The sequence below is a fragment of the Cyberlindnera jadinii genome, assembly GCF_001661405.1.
Source record: "Cyberlindnera jadinii NRRL Y-1542 unplaced genomic scaffold CYBJAscaffold_4, whole genome shotgun sequence".
NCBI classification, from domain to species: Eukaryota; Fungi; Ascomycota; class Saccharomycetes; order Phaffomycetales; family Wickerhamomycetaceae; genus Williopsis; species Williopsis jadinii.
Genome location: NW_017963655.1, coordinates 937,593 through 952,805, shown reverse-complemented (window position 1 = coordinate 952,805; position 15,213 = coordinate 937,593). Strand labels below are relative to the sequence as shown.

Below are 15,213 nucleotides of genomic sequence, written 5' to 3'. Positions count from 1 at the left end.
AGTACCTCATCGCTCGAGGAAATTTTTTTTTGCTTTCTCCGTGCTTAAAGTTTACACCGGGTCGCATATCGCACTGTGAAGAGGAGCAGACAGGGCGAGGAAAGCTGATGAGTTTAAGGAAGCCAAAGAGTGTTATCATCAAGCACGACGAGTCAGATAGTTCTGGTGGAGGAGAGGATCACAACGAGACCATTTCCAGCTCCGTGCGGCAAGTGAAAGGTGAGTTAGATGGCTTTATGGGCTGTGTGCTTAGTACTAACAGAGGGTAGCAAGGAAGAAGAAGGGGAGGGCGAAGAAAGTGACGGTAAACAAAGGTTTTGAGGATGAGGACGATGTGGAGGCGGGCCTGTCAGCTGAGGTGAAGCTGGCGAAGAGACCAGTACCTCTTTTCGAGGAGTATAAGGACGATGTTGGTGGGTATATGAACGAGATCAGGGAAAAGATGAGTAAGGCTAAGGAGTACATAACCGTTCCAGTGGAAGATGATGCGATCCTGGAGCCCGAGGAGGACCCACTGGATGATGGAATGCTGCCACTGACCACCAAGGATGCTGAAATGCAGAGGAAACTACGTGACATGGAGATCAAGGAATCCATGTACGATCTGTGAGTGTAAAGGTTTAAGGCCATGATGGCAGATTTACTAACAGTTCCAGTGAGCTGGACTTTGAAGGGGAAGCAGATACGGGAGGTACGGCTATCAAGATGAATCTACTGCCAGATGGGAAAGACTATAAATCGGAATTGGAGCTGGAGATACAACGGCTTGAAATGTCAAGACAGGAAAGACTGGAGTCCCTGGAGGAATTATCGTCTAAGAGGGCCGAGTGGAACGTCCAGCTGGTCCAATTGGCCAATGAGGTGAAGCTGTTAGCCGGTGAATGAACACACAAGGCTGTATCTTATTGCTGGTGCCGTCTAGTTGGAGTCGATTCTCCCCGTGTAGGCTCTCCGCGTAGGCTGACTGTGTAGGCTGATCGCGTAGGCTCTCCGCGTAGGCCCTAGGCAGGGCGCGACGGCGTAGGCAGAGCCCCCCACGAACGGCACCGGGTGGGTGGAAAAAAAACCTATGACTCTTTCCCACTGTAACACCTCAACATCGGAATAACTCTACACTCTTCTTCACAACCGTATACAAACAATGATGTCCATAAAGAGAATGTTCTCATCATCTTCATCGTCGAAGATCCGTCACCTGGTATCAATCAGTGATCTCACCACCAAGGAGTTCAACCACCTCGTGGATAAGGCCATTGCGTACAAGGCCGTTGTCAAGAAGAACGACATCAACGACATCAGAGCCCAGCACGACAAGTTGCTGGGGAAGACGGTGGCATTGATCTTCTCCAAGAGATCTACCAGAACCAGGCTGTCGTCGGAAGGTGCCTCTGCATTCTTTGGTGCCCAACCAATGTTTTTGGGGAAAGACGATATCCAGCTCGGAGTCAATGAGTCCTGGTACGATACTACAAAGGTGATCAGCTCCATGGTTAGTGCCGTGTTTGCCAGAGTGAACTCTCACGATGAGATCCTACAGCTCACAAAGCACTCCGATGTTCCAATCATCAACTCTCTGTGTGACAAGTACCACCCTTTGCAGGCCATCACTGACATCATGACGATTAGGGAGACATTCCCAGAGACAAAGGGTCTGAAATTGGCGTGGATTGGAGACGCCAATAACGTCATCAACGACCTGTTCATTGCGTCTTTGAGATCCGGTATCGACGTTGCGATTGCCACTCCACAGGGGATTGAGATTGATCCTTCTGTCGTTGAGAAGGCTAAGGAGGTTGCCAATGAAACAGGAACCTCATTCTTCCTCTCTCACGATCCATTGGAGGTGTCTAAGGGCTCCAACATTCTTGTCACCGATACCTTTGTCTCCATGGGCGAGGAATCACAAACTGAGCAGAAGTTGAAGCAGTTCAAGGGCTTCCAAATCTCAAAAGAGCACACACAGCTGGCTGCTCCAAATTGGAAGTTTATGCACTGTCTTCCACGTCACAAGGAAGAGGTTACGGATGAGGTGTTCTACTCTGAGAACTCTGTAGTATTCCCAGAGGCTGAAAACAGATTGTACGCTGCAATCTCTGTGCTCGATACCTTTGTCATTAACAAGGGCGACTTCACCAAGTGATTGTTCTATTTGATCTATATGTATTTAGTTAGATTTCAATAGAGCCTCCAGCGTTATCCTTGGTAGCTCACAATTAGAAATGTGGCCCTTGGAATACTCCAATGCCAAAGTGTTTGAATAAACCGGTTTAACATTACCTGAACAGCCAATAGTGATGTGTGGGAACTCATTCAAGACCTGTAATTCGTCGTGGTCTTTGAACTTGACATCCTCAACGAGCACAGTAACGATATCTTTGTTCCAGATGATTCTTGATAGCGTTATGGAAGCACGTACATCTCCCTTCACTTGTCCATACAGTTTCCACTGCTTGGAAAACTTCTTCCTCTGTGCAATGTGCGCACAAGTAACGTGGAATTCCTTTTGAATGAGTCCTTGGGCCTTTAAAGTCCAGTACGTACAGTCATTTGGCACGCTAGACTCAATGGCTTGAATAACTGGGCCCATTGGGATGTCTAGGCTGTAATACATCACAGGTGTTTCAACTTTAAACTTGTCCAGCGTTGTCTTGAACTCTCTGGCTTTATCGTATGCCCTTCTGAAGTCTTCAGTTGGAGGGATATTATCAACCAAGAGTGGATACTTCTCTTGTAACTGTTTCAGGACGGTGATTGCATTCTTGATCGAGCCTTCTGGGTCCAGTGGGTTCAAGTCTATAACCAGATCAAAGCTGGAATCGACCCCGTTTACATCAATAGGCTGGAATCTGCTTAAAAAGCCATTCATAATCTTTTGAGCCAGGTTGGAATCGCTGTGTGCCTTTATAGATTGGTGGTTATCGCCTCTTTCCATGACTCTCTCCATTGTCACACTGCGTACCTTGGAAATGTCGACACCGGAGGGAATGAAGTTCAAGGCAACAAATTGCAAGTTCTCCTCTGGCTGCAAATAATCCTGGGACAGCTTGTTAAAAGTCTCAAACAGTTGCTGTCTCTCTCTTATCTGGTGGTTATTTCGATCCATGATAACGACACTATGAGTCTTCAGCAGTTCCAGCCCACGCTTCACAAACTGCGTGGCACCATTCTTCCCCTTCGGTATGTCGTCATTGCTAATCATTGACCAATTCGGAAACAGCTCCTTCAAGATGAGCCCGACAGTGGACTTTCCACACCCAATGGTTGCCACTGGAACTAAGACGAACTTCGTATGCCCGTCAATCTTCATGGTTTCCATCAACGCAGCCATGTCCAGCTCCCTGAGGGCTTCGCTATCGATGATGTCGGACGCTGTCATTCCAGAGCTCTCCAGGAACCTATTCCTCAACTCAATAATACCATGACCATTCATGTATCTCTCGCGCATCAGCTTGTCTCCATCTAGCAGTGGTATAACAAAGTCCAGATACCTTTTGGTGATCTCTCTGTGCTTGGTGACGTTCTTCCTCACGCCGTCAGAGATGTAGCTCTTCGTCACCTCCCTCCACTGTCTGTACATCAAATACGGCTCCTCAAACTTGAACTTGAAGAGGAAGTCATCACCACCGCGATGGCATCGAATGACAAACCCTTCCGTCTCCCTGCCCTTGTACATGCCGGTCTTTGCAAACGTCTCCAGCGTGGCCTTCAGCTCGCCAACAGACTCCACGGTGAAGTAGTCAACAGCTCTGAAGCCGTACTTGTCGGCAACTTCACGCACCTGTGGCATCGGCATCGTCCTGAAAGCCGCCTCGTTGCTGTTTATACCGTGGAGGTACATCCCAGCGTGCTCTCGTGAGTACTCAACAACGTGCTCTTCGAACGAGTCATCACAGTATTCCGCAACCGCCGTGACGTTCTGGTCGTGGAGCCAGAGAGCAAGCTCTCTAGGCTCAACACCGTGTGCCTGTAGCTGCTGGCACAGGAAGTCCTCGCCAGCCGCCGCGTGGTTCCTGTTGATGTCCTGTCGTGAGCCATACGAGTGCTTTGAGCATACAACAAGCGTACCGTCCTCCAGCCCGCTCACCAGGATGATACAGCCATTCTCCTTCACAGTGACGGTGTATGGGCCCTGTGTGTCGCTCTCGATCGAGCTCCACCTGGTGGAAGCAACCTCGTCCACGTTGAAGAACTTGTCGTAGCCTCTGACGACGATCCGCCCGTCCATCGTGAACAGGCCTCGAGCATTGCACGGTAGTTTGATCTTGGGCTTGCCGTAGTCCCACTCGTTGAATCTCCACGACGTGAGCTTGGAATGGTGGTTTGCGACGGCGAATTCCCGGCGCAGCGCCTTGCCCTTGCCTGTGGCCCTAGTGGCCTCTTCCAGCTTCGCGATCAGAGGGTCCATCACGGTGCCATTTCAGCGTCTTTCTTTGGTGGTTTGTGATGAAGTTTTTCGATGATGTTTGTTGATGTTTTTCCACCGCCTCTGCGCAGCAGACACTCGCAAGAAACACCGGAGGGTGGGCCGAGGGCGGTAAAATTATAACTCATGAGAAGATTATTCTGAAGCGCTCATTGTACTGCTAGTGATGGTCTATACCAGTGTACGTGTACCAAATAGGTCGGTGCCATTGAACGTTCACCCGTTACGGTAACCATTCCCAAAGCGGTCATAATGGCGGACCTCTGTACTGTGGCTTCACCGCTTTGTCTGGGTATATAAATGCTACTCTGGAGGCTCATGTGGTGATCGTTTGTCTCTGCTCAATGCCATTGATCCACAGATGTTCTCCAGGTTGAGGTTTGGTAGGTTCAGAAGGCCGCTAAGGCTGGCGAGATCCTCCGTGGTGCCATCATCAGTCGTATACTTCCTCGGAGGTGTGGGTGCTGCTACTGCTTATTACACGCTGAACAGGCCGTCTGGTCCGCTCTTTGTCGGCTCTACTACGAAGCTTGAGCATCTGAGTCCAATTGAATATGGTTCCTCTGGTGATTTCGACGTTGCTGTTGATGAAATTACACAGATTGTTGGTGTGGACCATGTGAGCATATCGCAGTCTGATATTGAGCACCACAGCGACTCGTACTACCAGACACACCACCCTAAACCGGGCCAGGTGCCCCGTGTTGTTGTGTACCCGGCATCCACTGAGGAGGTGAGTGAGGTGATGAAGGTGGCATACAAGTACAAGGTCCCCATCGTGCCCTTCACTGGTGGTACTTCTCTGGAAGGCCAGTTCATCGCCTCGAGAGCCGGTATAACCCTCGATTTGAACAGGCTGGACAAGATTGTTAAGCTCAATGAGCTCGATTTGGACGTCACAGTGCAGCCAGCGGTCGGCTGGCAAGATCTGAACGAGTATCTTGCGCCATATGGGCTGCTGTTTGGCCCTGACCCCGGTCCAGGTGCTTGCATTGGTGGTATGGTGGGAACGTCATGCTCTGGTACAAATGCCGCTAGATATGGTACTATGAAGGAGAACGTTCTGGGCTTGACCGTTGTTCTAGCAGACGGTACCATTGTGAAGACTAAGAAGAGGCCCAGAAAGTCGAGTGCTGGTTATAACTTGACTGGCTTGTTTGTCGGCAGTGAAGGCACCCTTGGAATTGTGACAGAGGCGACGCTGAAGCTATACGTGAAGCCAGAGGAGGAGACCGTTGCAGTGGTTAACTTTGATGATATCCAGCAGGCTACGAATGCCGTGAGCGATATTGTTTCAAAGGGGATCCAGGTCAATGCAGTGGAGTTGCTGGACACGAATATGATGAAGTGCATAAACTTTGTTAAGTCAACCTCCAAACAATGGGTTGAGAAGCCAACTCTTTTGATCAAGATTGGTGGCTCGAAGACCATTGTTGGCGAGCTTGTCAAGTCCATTCGTGACATCACTAAGAATAATGGCTCCTCACAGTTCCAATTTGCACAGACAGAAGAAGAGAAGGCCGAGCTGTGGTCTGCACGTCGTATGAGTCTGTGGTCCACCATAGATTGGGGAAAGAAGACCATATCTGAAGACGTTAAAGTTTACATCACTGATGTTGCTGTGCCGATCTCCCGGCTCTCCACTGTGATTGATGAGACTAAACAGGACCTGGATTCTAACGGCTTCAAATACACCATCATAGGACACGTCGGGGACGGTAACTTCCATGCATTGGTCCTCTACAAAGACGAGCAGGCAGACGAAGCCAAGAAGCTGGTTGGGCGTATGGTTGATCGTGCTTTGGAGAACGATGGTACGTGTACAGGAGAGCATGGTGTTGGTGTTGGTAAACGTCAGTACCTGGTACAGGAGGTTGGCGAGCCTACAGTAGACACCATGAGACGTATTAAACTGGCACTGGATCCGCTGAGACTGTTGAACGCCGACAAGATCTTTCAAATAGATCCAACGGACAAAGATCACTGAAGTATGCCTTTATATAGTTGAAGAGTGTGGTTTGTCTGCTTGGTTGTAGGTGAATGTAGTTTACGTTGCTTAGAGGCCACAGTACAATTTCCCCATTCGGGTTAATAGCCGGGGCCTTTGACGCTGGCGCATACGATGCAGCCTGTTTATTTATCCGTCGCCTCCTCTGGGGAAGTTTAATTCGACGTCCTAGTCTCATTTGCTCATGCACTCTGTATCTAATTCTCGGTGGTATTAAAGAGGAGAAGACGATGATCATCCAGTTTCCTTTGTACGAGTTCTTGACCGTGGTAAAGGCACACATAGCGTCAAGACTTTTTCGGTGTAATTATCGGGGTCGGGACCCGGAGAAGATGTAAAAGCGTTTTGAAAATGGTTCTGTTGGCGTGATTCTGCGCGTATTGTGGAATAAAAGACAGGGTGTGCATTGTGGAGATGCCATTAGTCATTCCCGTTATAGCTTGTCGAGTCTCCAGAGTGCGTATTAGAGGCAGTGGGACTTTTTTATGGGTGTTTTAGGCCCTGTTTCTGTTGGGGTTATGCTTGAGTCACACATCCCCTTCATGCACCTTGCAAGCTCCTCTCTATTGGGTAAAACATGTTGTATTGGAGCCCATCTTGAATGTGACCACACTGCCATGATATATATCATTGGCTGGATGTAATTCAATTGGCTGTTTAGACCGCTGGGGGTACACTGCCAGCGCCAATTGAACTGTGGAGCGTTCCGTACCGCGAGAGGCGACACGCATTAGTTAATCCGACATTGCGGCTAATAGTCAACAAGAAGGCTTAATACCGCTGAACAAGAAACATGCTTTCTCACCAGGAACCCGGCTCTTTGACTCGTAAAACCTACCCTTTCATTCACTTAACGTCTTCAATTCATCACCTGATTGACAATTATCCAACGATGCTCCTTCGCTCTCCGTGCCTCTGCACCAAAACAAGCGCTTTCAATTTAACCGCTTTCTGTTACTCCGTTCCAACTTCCTACAGTTATTCCCCCTTTTTTTCCTTTATCTTTTCTCCGCAAGCGGATAAACTCCACCGTTGTGCTACATGCAAGCCTCATTGAGGATATTTTATGTACGGACCTCCACCAACGTAAAAGGTAGTCATCAGCACATTTTGGGACTAGAAAGACTGTAGGGACTTGCAGCCTGGAATTTTTAAAAAAAGACTATAAAGCTAGGGCACATTCCTCCAAAAAGCCCTCATTGACTCGAAACCTGACTTCACAACTTCAGCGTTGTAAGCAAAACTGAACAAAATGGCAGATTTTGATATTGAACAAGTCCTCTCACAGCTCACCACGACGGAGAAAATTGGGCTCATCTCCGGAATTGACTTTTGGCATACATATCCAGTCCCTCGACTCGGTATTCCATCGCTGAGATTCTCCGATGGTCCAAACGGTATCCGTGGTACAAAGTTCTTTGATGGTGTTCCTGGTGCTGTTTTGCCCAATGGAACTGCGCTGGCGTCGACTTTTGACAAGGAGCTGCTGAAGCAAGCTGGCCAATTGGCCGGTGTTGAAGCGAAGCACAAGAGTGCTCATGTTGATTTGGGCCCAACCACTAACATGCAAAGAGGTCCACTGGGTGGCAGAGGGTTCGAATCCTTTAGTGAAGACCCTTACCTGGCTGGTATTGCGAGTGCAAAGATCGTTCAAGGCTTACAGAGCCAAAACGTTGCAGCCACGATGAAGCACTACGTTGGTAACGATTTGGAGCATGAGAGGAACTCTTCCGACTCCCTCATCACTGAGAGGGCTCTGAGAGAGATTTACCTCGAGCCGTTCAGATTGGCTGTCAAGTTTGCTGATCCAAAGGCCTTCATGACGGGTTATAATAAGGTCAATGGTGAACATGTTTCTCAGTCTGTGAAGTTTCTCAAGGAGATCTTACAGGAAGAATGGGGCTGGGTCGGTACCATCATGTCAGATTGGTATGGTACATATACCTCTAAGGAATCGATCCAAAACGGGCTGGATATCGAAATGCCAGGACCTCCAAGGATCAGAACTCAGCAACACGTCACTCAGCAGCTTTCCTCGAGGGAGTTGCACTTCAGAGACTTGGATGACAGAGTGAGAAATGTCCTGAGACTGGTCAAGTTCTGTAAGGAATCCGGCATTCCGGAAAATGGCCCTGAAGATGCTGACAACAACACTCCAGAGACTTCTGAGTTCCTCAGAAAGCTGGCTGCTGATGCCATTGTTCTCTTGAAGAACGAGGATGGCGTCTTGCCGTTGAAGAGAGAAGAGACTGTTGCTGTCATTGGTCCAAATGCCAAAGTGTCTGCGTACGCAGGTGGTGGTTCTGCTTCCTTGCTGCCATACTATACCGTTACGCCATATGAAGGTATTGCCAACAAGTTAGGATCAGAGCCTCCATACTCTGTAGGATCCTATTCCCATGTTTCGCTTCCAGGCTTTGCCCATTTGTCAAAGAATCCATCCACCGGTGACAAGGGAATGCATATTACTTTCTACCACGGTGCTCCTGGTGAGGCCGATAGAAAGCCATTCGACCAGTTTGATACAATGGCTTCTTTCCATATCTTGTTTGACTATATTCATCCTGAAATCACGTCGCAATCAACTTTCTACGCTGATTTTGAATCTCTTTATACTCCAGAGGAGACTGGTGATTATGAGTTTGGTTTGGTTGTGGTTGGTACAGCTTTGTTGTACGTCGACGACCAATTGGTTGTTGATAACAAGACCAAACAAACCCATGGTCAATCTTTCTTCAACTCTGGTACAATCGAGGAGACTGGAAAGATCCACTTGGAAAAGGGTAAGGAGTATAAGATCCGTATCGAATTCGGTTCAACAAGTACTTATACTCTTAAGGACAGAGATGGCGTTGATTTCAGTTCCAATGGTGCCATCAGCTTTGGCTGTGCGAGAGTCATCGACGCTCAAGAAGAGATTCTGAAAGCTGCTGAGTTGGCCAGATCCGTGGATAAAGCCATTGTTGTTATTGGAACCAACGGTGAGTGGGAATCCGAAGGTTATGACAGAAAGTCCATGGCATTGCCAGGTCATGTTGATGAATTGGTTAGATCTGTGATCAAAGCCAATCCAAACACTGTCATTGTTAACCAGTCGGGTACTCCAGTGGAATTCCCGTGGATTAAGGAGTCAAAGGCCGTGATCCAAGCTTGGTTCGGTGGTAATGAGCTTGGTAACGCCATTGCCGACGTCTTGTATGGTGATGTTAACCCAAGTGGTAAGCTGTCACTGACATTCCCAAAGAAGCTGGAGGACAACCCAACATTCCTCAACTTTAGAACTGAAAGAGGCCGTGTCCTCTACGGAGAAGACATCTTTGTCGGGTACAGATACTACGAGAAGCTACAAAAGCAAGTAGCATTCCCGTTCGGATTTGGTTTGTCTTACACAACTTTCCAGGTATCCAATTTGCAAGTGTCTGTTGATGAGCCAAACAACAAGATCAACGTCTCCGTTAACTTGAAGAACACAGGTGCTCTTGAAGGTAAGGAAGTTGTTCAAGTTTACATATCCAAAACCCAGTCCGAAGATATCATTAGACCTGTTAAGGAACTCAAGGAGTTCGAGAAGGTGTCTCTGAAGAGTGGTGAAGAACAAACAGTCAAGTTTGAGCTCTCTTTGAAGGACTCGGTCTCTTTCTTTGACGAATGGGAGAACAAATGGTCTGTTCAAAGTGGTGAATACTCTGTTCAAGTTGGATTCTCATCTGATGATATTGAGCTCACTGAAGTGTTCAACGTCGAGAAGGCGTTCTTCTGGACCGGGTTGTGAATCCCTACTTCTGTTGGAATGGAAGAAAAGAACAGATGTTGTAATTAATCATCGTGAATGCTAAATACTAGTCTCTTGACAGCTTTATCCTTTTGTAGATCTGTTTCGCTGTGAGATCTCTTGACGGAAGCATTGTTGGTGCCCATGGTTATGTACCGTACTCTGTCCTTCCTTGGGGGAGTGACATAGCTTGGTATCACAATCTTGCCATCTCCAGTCCACTTTGTATCTAGCAAATAGGTACCAGTAGCCCCGTCCCCCAGTCTGCTGTTGTGAGCGTGGTAGTGGATATACGATGGGAACTGAGCGATGTTCAAATCTTTCATTGGAGCTCTCTTGTGACGTTTCACCTCGCGACATGGAGTTCTGTTCTCCTTGTCCAGCACAACGTCATTCTCATCACAGATACTGGCAGTAGCAATACGTTGGACATTTGTATAATCAGTAGCATCTTCAAAGATCTTGAAGCCCAGCTTTGGCACAGGCTTGGTAAACAGCCCTCCGTCTATCACCTGCTGTTGAGACTTGGTTGGCGACCGTGTTGGGGACTTAGAAGGAGACTTAGAAGGAGACTTGTTAGGAGACTTATTAGGAGACTTCGAAGGGGATCTTGAACCGAGCGTCGTCCGCACAAGACCCTTCTTCTGTGAGCTCAAGCTGTTTGAGTCTTTGGAAGAGAGAGCCTGCCTCTTAGCCGGTGAGGGAGTTCTTGAAAGCATCGTCGACACACACAGAGAGTCAACCTGATCACAACGAACAAAACTGCTGGAGGTGCAAGTATAAGTTTCGTTCCTCTTCCTTTCTTTCTTTTTTTGCTATGATTCTTAGCCTTGTTGCACTTACCGTGGCTTGTTGCCTTGCTTTGTTTTGCATTTGGAGGGAAATCGCGTCAAATTTCACCTCAAACCGCGTTTTCGTGGATGCTCCGGTTGCCATGGAGAACAACCAGGTGTGTGTTGGCATGGTTACGTTGAAGAGACACGAAGAGCATTGTTGGTCAGTTTGGGATGGAGTAGCAGTTGAAGAAGCTGAGAGAGAGAGAGAGAGAGAGAGAGAGAGAGAGGCTATCTGACGTACTTTGGAGGCCTGCTGTCGTCGTATACGCCATCACTGCATATCCAGGCCAATGATTTGAACTTCAAGGGCTTGTTATGTTTACCGGGCTTCACTTGTGAATAGCTTGGTGGTGCTAGGTTGTGCTCTTCATTTGCATTTCTGTGTAGTAGAAACACCGGTGCCTTGAAGACGAGATCGTCCTTGACGTCGTCCCAGGTGTGTATTTGGATCTTTTCATCAAGAGGAGGTTGGTCGTCGATGAACTCGTCCTCGGTGATGAAGATTGGATGCATCGAGATCTGGATATAGATGTAATGAGATATCCTCAACTCTGGTGCTGGCGATCCATCTTCATTTTCCCCGTTGCTTGTGTAAGGGAACACATCGAAGTTAAGGGTCTGTGGGATCTTGATCGTTGTCTCAAGCCTGAACGGGTCGTATGGGTCTTTGGGGGGCCCATAACTTTTCATCCACAAGGTTTGTCTGTTGAACAAGGTATACGGCTCAGTAGGGGCAGAAGAGGGACATTTGATCTTCTGCACAAAGAGGACCCGTACCGACTTTACGACACCTGAGCAGTTAATCATCGGATTTGGTTGTGTTTCCACCGAGATGTCGAATGGTTTCCCCAACTGGCACACCCTGGACGATACCAATACCGAATAAGGCATCACACTGTGCCATGACCCTATGGCCCCCACACAGTCATTGGCAACTAAGGACCTATCCAAGGGGGCCCTTATCATGGTGATTGGTGTCTTCAATGGACTATTGTTACTGTTCTGCTTGTCCATATGCACTTCAATCCTGTAATTTCTCGATCCCAATGAAGTGTTAACAGTCTCAGGCAACGTTGGATCAACCATGAATTGGAACGGAATCGTATACGTTCCCTTCAAAAGCCTGTGGCCTTCTACTGTATAGCTGCACATCTCATCCACTATTTTGTTTCTAATATCGGTGAATAGCCGCCTGTTGATCTCTCTGGAGAAGACAACATCGACTCTTTCACCGATGAACTTCACGTTGATCTCCTTCAAAGAGACGCTGCTTCGATTCACCTTCACACTGACAACGCCTCTGAGGTACGACATTGGTGCCTCATTCCGCTCAGACGTGTTAACGCCTTTTAACACTACATTGGTATCTTTGACGACAACTCTTACGCTAACTGGTTGCCATATCATTGCCAAACGCTTAAGCGCCGTGATTACCGCCTTTACTGGTTTCATTTTATGATGCTGAGGCCTTTCAAGTTCATATATAAAAGTATGAAATGTAAACAAAAACATGATAGGTGGAGATTTCTGCGTAACCAGCTCAACGGGTACTAAACTTAATTGCTTGATCTAAATAGCTTACCGCTTTGGGGAACAAGCTGTGGGTGTAAAGGTGAAAGAGAAATCGCTAAGAAAAGCGCCTCCGGTGTTAGAATTACAACTAAAATGATGCTAATAAAGCTAGCAAACCGGTCTTCGAAGCCTCCAAAGTGGGTCAATCTGTAGCTAATACTCCCACTAAAAGATGTACAAAGTATGAGCAGGTGGTCAGAAATAGTTTCTGAGATATAACAGTTTGTAGTTTGTATGGTGTAATAGTCAAAAAATGCATATACTTGCTTATATCTCAACAACGGAGCAAACGTAGGAGTATCTGGTAAGCCATGCAAAAGAAATGGTCTATATCATCAGCTACATCGACTCGCACTTTGATTGTATCAGTGTTTCTTCCTAAATAACCTCCGCCGTGTCTTCTTATATGGGTAACTGTGGTTCTTCGTTGCCCTAGCAATCATAAAAATGTTGGGATTTTTCCAACCTTCGCTGCATTGTTTACATTTGGAATTCTTATCAACACAAAATGACACAAAACCAAGACAGCTTGTATACACAAAATTAGAAAAATAACAGAAGAATGACCTCAACTTGAAGAGGAAACATCAGCTGTTAATTCTTAAGCACAGCGGCGGCAACCGCAAACGAATGAAGGTAACGCATCACAAGGAAACTCAGTAACTATTGAGACAGACTAACTGACCTGAAGTGTGAACCACCAGAAGAACCATGGGGAGATTTATCACAACAGCCGCCATTACCTGAACCTGAACCTGAACTTGATAATGGAACTATGGCTGATAGAATAAGAGTTAGGTGAAGAAAGGTGGCACAGGTAGCAGAAAGAGCGTTAGAAGTAATTAGACATGATGGTGCTTTTGATCATGACACTATCGGTTTTAACGAAAATGATGATCCAGTTTATGAACAACAACAACGGAGACCTGGGAGGCTATGGAACTCAGTTTATAATGAAGGTGAGCTTGAGAAGTGTTGAGATTATTGCCATGTTCTCCCTATCAATACTGAATTACCATCTTTTTGTTGTGACAGGGACAAAGTTTTGCTCCGTGAGATATTCAAAGAGCCTCCACAGTACACCTTGGATGTCTTATTGGATCCAATCACATCCAAATATTCTCGAGCAATCAGTACTGGTGATTTAAGGGGTGGAACTTATTCAATGACCATCAACGGCTGTCTATTCCATAGATTTGATGGTATGATATCTCAAGAAAATGACCTAAAGAAATTCGCAGAAATTTAAACACTAAATCCAGATTTGGCTATAAACCGTCACGTTGAATGACTTAGAGATGTTCAAAACCATGAAGCATATAATATACTTGAGGACTACATTAGCAAGACTGGTGAATTTCTTTCTCAAAGCAATCGTTACGCACAGCTGTTACATACCGCTAGAGAAATTGTTCAGCAGGAAATTACAGAGATGGGATTCACCAGAGAAGAAACTGTTGTTGAATTTGCTAATATTGAACCAACAGCACCAACAAATTCAGAACACCGTACTTCTTCATTACCATAGGTTAAAGAGTTCCCCTTGGTGCGCAGAAGCATTACAGCAGAGTATACTCCATTTTCAGTGCGCACAAATAAAACATAATACGGGTTGATTCCCTTCTGTCAATACTATGTGAAGGAGTGTTTTTTTACCTTTGAGCAATCAATTAAGTTGCTAGATGGATCCTTCTAGCTCCCATAGAGAATGCTGTGAGTACAGGATTTATCATTCCCATGGATACATTTAATCCTTTTTAATGGAAGATCATCTTACTATTCTGATATTGGATATTGCTTCAGATGGAACTGTCTACAAATAGCAATATTAATATTATCTGGAATAGTTTTACGTGGTTTGGTGATATTCTTATCTGTTCACACGTTTACACTGTCTCCGACCACCCACAGTTCTTCCTTGTTTTCGTTTTCTCTTCTTAGTCTTGGTGGGTGGCTTGTTTTTGCCAAAATCTGACCCTTCCAAGTGTTGATCCTCCACAAATTCACTTTCCAATGAGGTGTTTGTCAAATCATCCATACTTGGAGAGGTTGGGGTAGCTCTGGTGGCCTTGGTAGATTTTGTGACTTTAATTGCTTCGGGTGGCAATAGTGACTTCTTGATGGATGTAATATCCTGTTTGATTGAGTACACATCGTCAATTTTGTATCGTTGACAAATTTTCTCCACAGAGAGATCACAGATCACCGATGGATGAATGTACATGGGAAATCTTCCTTCAAGAAGCGGCGCAAGATTTTGATAACTGAAAATTTCGATGTCAGACTTACTGGTGCCCTTATTCTCTTTCCACTTTGTAATACAGCTTTCCAGATCGTTTTCGAACTCCCAATTGTTGATTTTAGAGAGCACAGCTAAGACATGAGGATAATAAGTGAATTCTCTAACTTCACCTCTGCACTGGCTACACGAAACATCATCACCATGAATTTTGATGATTACTCCAGCACTGTTCATCAGACTCTTGAAATATTCCTTTCTGAATGGCACATATGATTTCTTGGATCTCTTGAGTGGAGCATGGCAACGTGCGATAAAACTGAGAAGTTCTTCATCAGTATAGGACACCTTTTTGGAATTCAC

General features: G+C 46.4%; 7 protein-coding genes across 7 annotated transcripts; 3 read left to right on the top strand and 4 right to left on the bottom strand.

Moving 5' to 3' along the window:
- Positions 1 to 107: 107 nt before the first annotated feature.
- Positions 108 to 2,140, top strand: ARG3 (ornithine carbamoyltransferase; the record flags this gene model as incomplete). The annotated part of the gene is made up of 4 exons (XM_020213650.1): positions 108 to 219; positions 270 to 606; positions 657 to 861; positions 1,157 to 2,140. 4 exons carry the CDS (start codon positions 108 to 110, stop codon positions 2,138 to 2,140), a joined length of 1,638 nt encoding a protein of 545 aa, XP_020071580.1.
- Positions 2,141 to 2,306: 166 nt separating this feature from the next.
- On the bottom strand, positions 2,307 to 4,501 carry CYBJADRAFT_189605 (uncharacterized protein; the record flags this gene model as incomplete). The annotated part of the gene is made up of 3 exons (XM_020217349.1): positions 2,542 to 4,501; positions 2,417 to 2,521; positions 2,307 to 2,317 (listed from the first exon to the last, which is right to left on the bottom strand). The coding sequence occupies exons 1-3, from the start codon at positions 4,403 to 4,405 to the stop codon at positions 2,307 to 2,309; spliced, it is 1,980 nt and encodes a 659-aa protein (XP_020071579.1). The 5' UTR covers positions 4,406 to 4,501.
- Positions 4,502 to 4,643: 142 nt separating this feature from the next.
- Positions 4,644 to 6,443, top strand: CYBJADRAFT_167188 (FAD-binding oxidoreductase). The gene has a single exon (XM_020214804.1). It carries the CDS (start codon positions 4,785 to 4,787, stop codon positions 6,408 to 6,410), a length of 1,626 nt encoding a protein of 541 aa, XP_020071578.1. The 5' UTR covers positions 4,644 to 4,784; the 3' UTR covers positions 6,411 to 6,443.
- Positions 6,444 to 7,683: 1,240 nt separating this feature from the next.
- Positions 7,684 to 10,203, top strand: CYBJADRAFT_172509 (beta-glucosidase H; the record flags this gene model as incomplete). The annotated part of the gene is made up of 1 exon (XM_020216352.1): positions 7,684 to 10,203. The coding sequence occupies one exon, from the start codon at positions 7,684 to 7,686 to the stop codon at positions 10,201 to 10,203; it is 2,520 nt and encodes an 839-aa protein (XP_020071577.1).
- A 44-nt stretch (positions 10,204 to 10,247) lies between these two features.
- On the bottom strand, positions 10,248 to 10,922 carry ACM1 (Acm1p; the record flags this gene model as incomplete). Its single annotated transcript, XM_020216351.1, has 1 exon — positions 10,248 to 10,922. One exon carries the CDS (start codon positions 10,920 to 10,922, stop codon positions 10,248 to 10,250), a length of 675 nt encoding a protein of 224 aa, XP_020071576.1.
- Positions 10,923 to 11,267: 345 nt separating this feature from the next.
- Positions 11,268 to 12,353, bottom strand: CYBJADRAFT_172507 (uncharacterized protein; the record flags this gene model as incomplete). Its single annotated transcript, XM_020216350.1, has 1 exon — positions 11,268 to 12,353. The coding sequence occupies one exon, from the start codon at positions 12,351 to 12,353 to the stop codon at positions 11,268 to 11,270; it is 1,086 nt and encodes a 361-aa protein (XP_020071575.1).
- A 2,001-nt stretch (positions 12,354 to 14,354) lies between these two features.
- Positions 14,355 to 15,213, bottom strand: CYBJADRAFT_75506 (uncharacterized protein). The gene has a single exon (XM_020217921.1). The coding sequence runs from the start codon at positions 15,085 to 15,087 to the stop codon at positions 14,482 to 14,484; it is 606 nt and encodes a 201-aa protein (XP_020071574.1). The 5' UTR covers positions 15,088 to 15,213; the 3' UTR covers positions 14,355 to 14,481.

What these genes read in the sequence shown, in the direction of transcription:
- CYBJADRAFT_167188 (XM_020214804.1), top strand. Translation starts at nt 4,785, where the DNA reads ATGTTCTCCAGGTTGAGGTTTGGTAGGTTCAGAAGGCCGCTAAGGCTG.
- CYBJADRAFT_75506 (XM_020217921.1), bottom strand. Translation starts at nt 15,087, where the DNA reads ATGAACAGTGCTGGAGTAATCATCAAAATTCATGGTGATGATGTTTCG.